The sequence below is a fragment of the Oryzias melastigma genome, unplaced genomic scaffold, assembly GCF_002922805.2.
Source record: "Oryzias melastigma strain HK-1 unplaced genomic scaffold, ASM292280v2 sc00477, whole genome shotgun sequence".
NCBI classification, from domain to species: domain Eukaryota; kingdom Metazoa; phylum Chordata; class Actinopteri; order Beloniformes; family Adrianichthyidae; genus Oryzias; species Oryzias melastigma.
In genome coordinates this window covers 6,927-9,267 of record NW_023417071.1, presented here as the reverse complement: position 1 = coordinate 9,267, position 2,341 = coordinate 6,927, and the positions used below count along the sequence as shown (strand labels likewise).

At 40.4% G+C, this 2,341-nt stretch overlaps 1 protein-coding gene across 1 annotated transcript; it reads left to right on the top strand.

The window, feature by feature from the left end:
* The first annotated feature begins 26 nt into the window (after nt 1–26).
* Nucleotides 27–2,247, top strand: LOC112139013 (UDP-glucuronosyltransferase 2A1-like). The gene is made up of 2 exons (XM_036211081.1): nt 27–319; nt 401–2,247. The coding sequence occupies exon 2, from the start codon at nt 408–410 to the stop codon at nt 1,980–1,982; it is 1,575 nt and encodes a 524-aa protein (XP_036066974.1). The 5' UTR covers nt 27–319; nt 401–407; the 3' UTR covers nt 1,983–2,247.
* The last annotated feature ends 94 nt before the right edge of the window (nt 2,248–2,341 follow it).

The following is a 2,341-nucleotide window of genomic DNA, read 5'->3' as shown; positions in this document are numbered from 1 at the left end:
TCATAAAGGGACTTTAATGTTGTCTGTGATCAAAATTGGACACATCTTGAATAAGGTTAATATTTTACCAGACAGGTACAGTAAATATTGTGTACTTTTCACTTACATAATTTTCCGTGCACTGAATGGTCTTTGGACAGTAAACTAAAGGGAGAACTTGGGGTTTAAATAAAAACAGAAAAGCTCAGGGTAAATCAAACTATTACAATAGTAAAACTTTTTGGGGGGAACTTTAGGAACAGACGTTTTTACATGTAAAGGATTTGGGCCAAAGAAGGCATCCTGACAAAAGTGGACATCTTAAAGGTCACATTAAAAGGTAACTTACAGTTTTTTGTGAGTTTTGACAAAGTGTTTTAATTGATGAATGGTTTTAATGTTAGTGTGCTAATATCTGCAGCACAAAAATGAAAAATTCCTGGACCTGGACTTGTCTCTTCTGGCTTTGTGCATCAGTGGTTCAGGCAGGAAAGGTGCTTGTTTTCCCTCTCGATGGGAGCCACTGGGTGAACATGAAAGTCATCATAGAGGAGCTGCATTCCAGGAACCACCAGGTGACCGTCATCCGACACACAGACAGCTGGTACATCAAGGAGAACTCCCCGTTCTATAGATCTATTTCTTTGGACGTTGAGTCTGGATTTGATGAACACTCTTTTACTTTATTGGTAATTCAAATGCTAGAAATGCTAAGGGGGGAATTTTCTGTCTGGAAGCGTTTTAAGATGGAAATAAAACGAGCTAAAAAGACCTCAGAGTACCACATGAAAGCCCGGAAAATTATGGAAGGTATTTTTGAAAACAAAAAGATGCTGCAGATGTTAAAGAACTCCAAGTATGACCTCATCCTGACAGATCCGGCCATACCAGGAGGGGTTATTCTTGGTCATTATCTCAAGTTGCCTCTTGTTTTTAATGTCAGATGGACCACTCATGGCGAAGGACATTTCCAAGTCGCACCGTCTCCTTTGTCTTATGTTCCACTAGCAGGAACTGAGTTTTTTGACAAAATGAACTTCTTCCAAAGAGTCTTAAATGTTCTTATTTTTTGCGTCTTTAAATACCGCTCTGAGATAATTGTTACAACTCATTATCAGGATTTCATAGAGGAATACCTCGGCCCTGATGTCAAATTACATTCTATGTATCAAGCTGCTGACCTGTGGCTGATGAGAGTGGACTTTGTGTTTGAGTTCCCTCGCCCCACCATGCCCAATGTGGTCTATATGGGAGGTTTCCAGTGTAAACCTGCTAAACCACTTCCTGATCACTTGGAGGAGTTTGTGCAGAGTTCTGGAGAACATGGATTCATCATCATGTCACTGGGAACGCTGATTGCAGATCTACCTGCTGACTTAGCAGAAGAGATCGCTGCAGCTTTTGCTGAATTACCACAGAAAGTCATCTGGAGACATAAAGGGAGCAGACCCTCCACTCTGGGAAACAACACTTTACTGGTTGACTGGATGCCGCAGAACGACCTTTTAGGACACCCCAAGATTAGGCTGTTTGTAGCTCATGGTGGCACTAATGGGATCTATGAGGCTATTTATCATGGAGTTCCTCTCGTAGGACTCCCACTGATTTTTGACCAGAAAGATAACATTATTAGAATTGAAGAACGAGGAGCAGGAAAGAAGATAGATTTTTTTACCATGAACAAAGACATATTCCTGCAGGGCTTGAAGGACGTTCTGAATGAACCCTCCTACAAGATGAACATGCAGAGACTCTCCAGGCTGCACAGAGATACGCCCATGAGGCCGCTGGATACTGCCCTCTTCTGGATAGAGTTTGTCATGAGACACAAAGGAGCTGCTCACCTGAGAACAGAGTCCTACAAGCTGCCCTGGTACTCCTACCACTCTGTGGATGTCATGGTGTTTCTACTAACAGCTGCTGGGCTTCTGATGTTCTTCACCTTTGGTTTACTTTGGTTCTGTTTCAGACTGTGTGTAAAAAGAAAGCAGAAAAATCAGTAAGAAATGTATGAAACTATAATCTCTGTGATCTGTTTTGAAATGCACATGATCTGATGGTATGTTTGCTTGTACTGTGCTTAAGAGTCCAATCTTGAAAAGTCTTGTTTGTGTAGGTTGGAGTTTGTTGTGTTCAATAAAATGTTGAATGATTTTTTTTGATAACATATTTCAAGAGAAAGCAGAGATCAGTTTGAACTTGTTTAAAGGTGTTAACGGAATGTATTTTTATGACAAAAAATAAACTCAAGTGCTTAGAAAAGAAAAATTGTTAATAATTTATGCTTTGTAAATTTTGTTTTGGAGGATTTTTCATCCCCTAGGTCTGGAGTCTGCAACTTGCGGCTCCAGAGCAACATTTT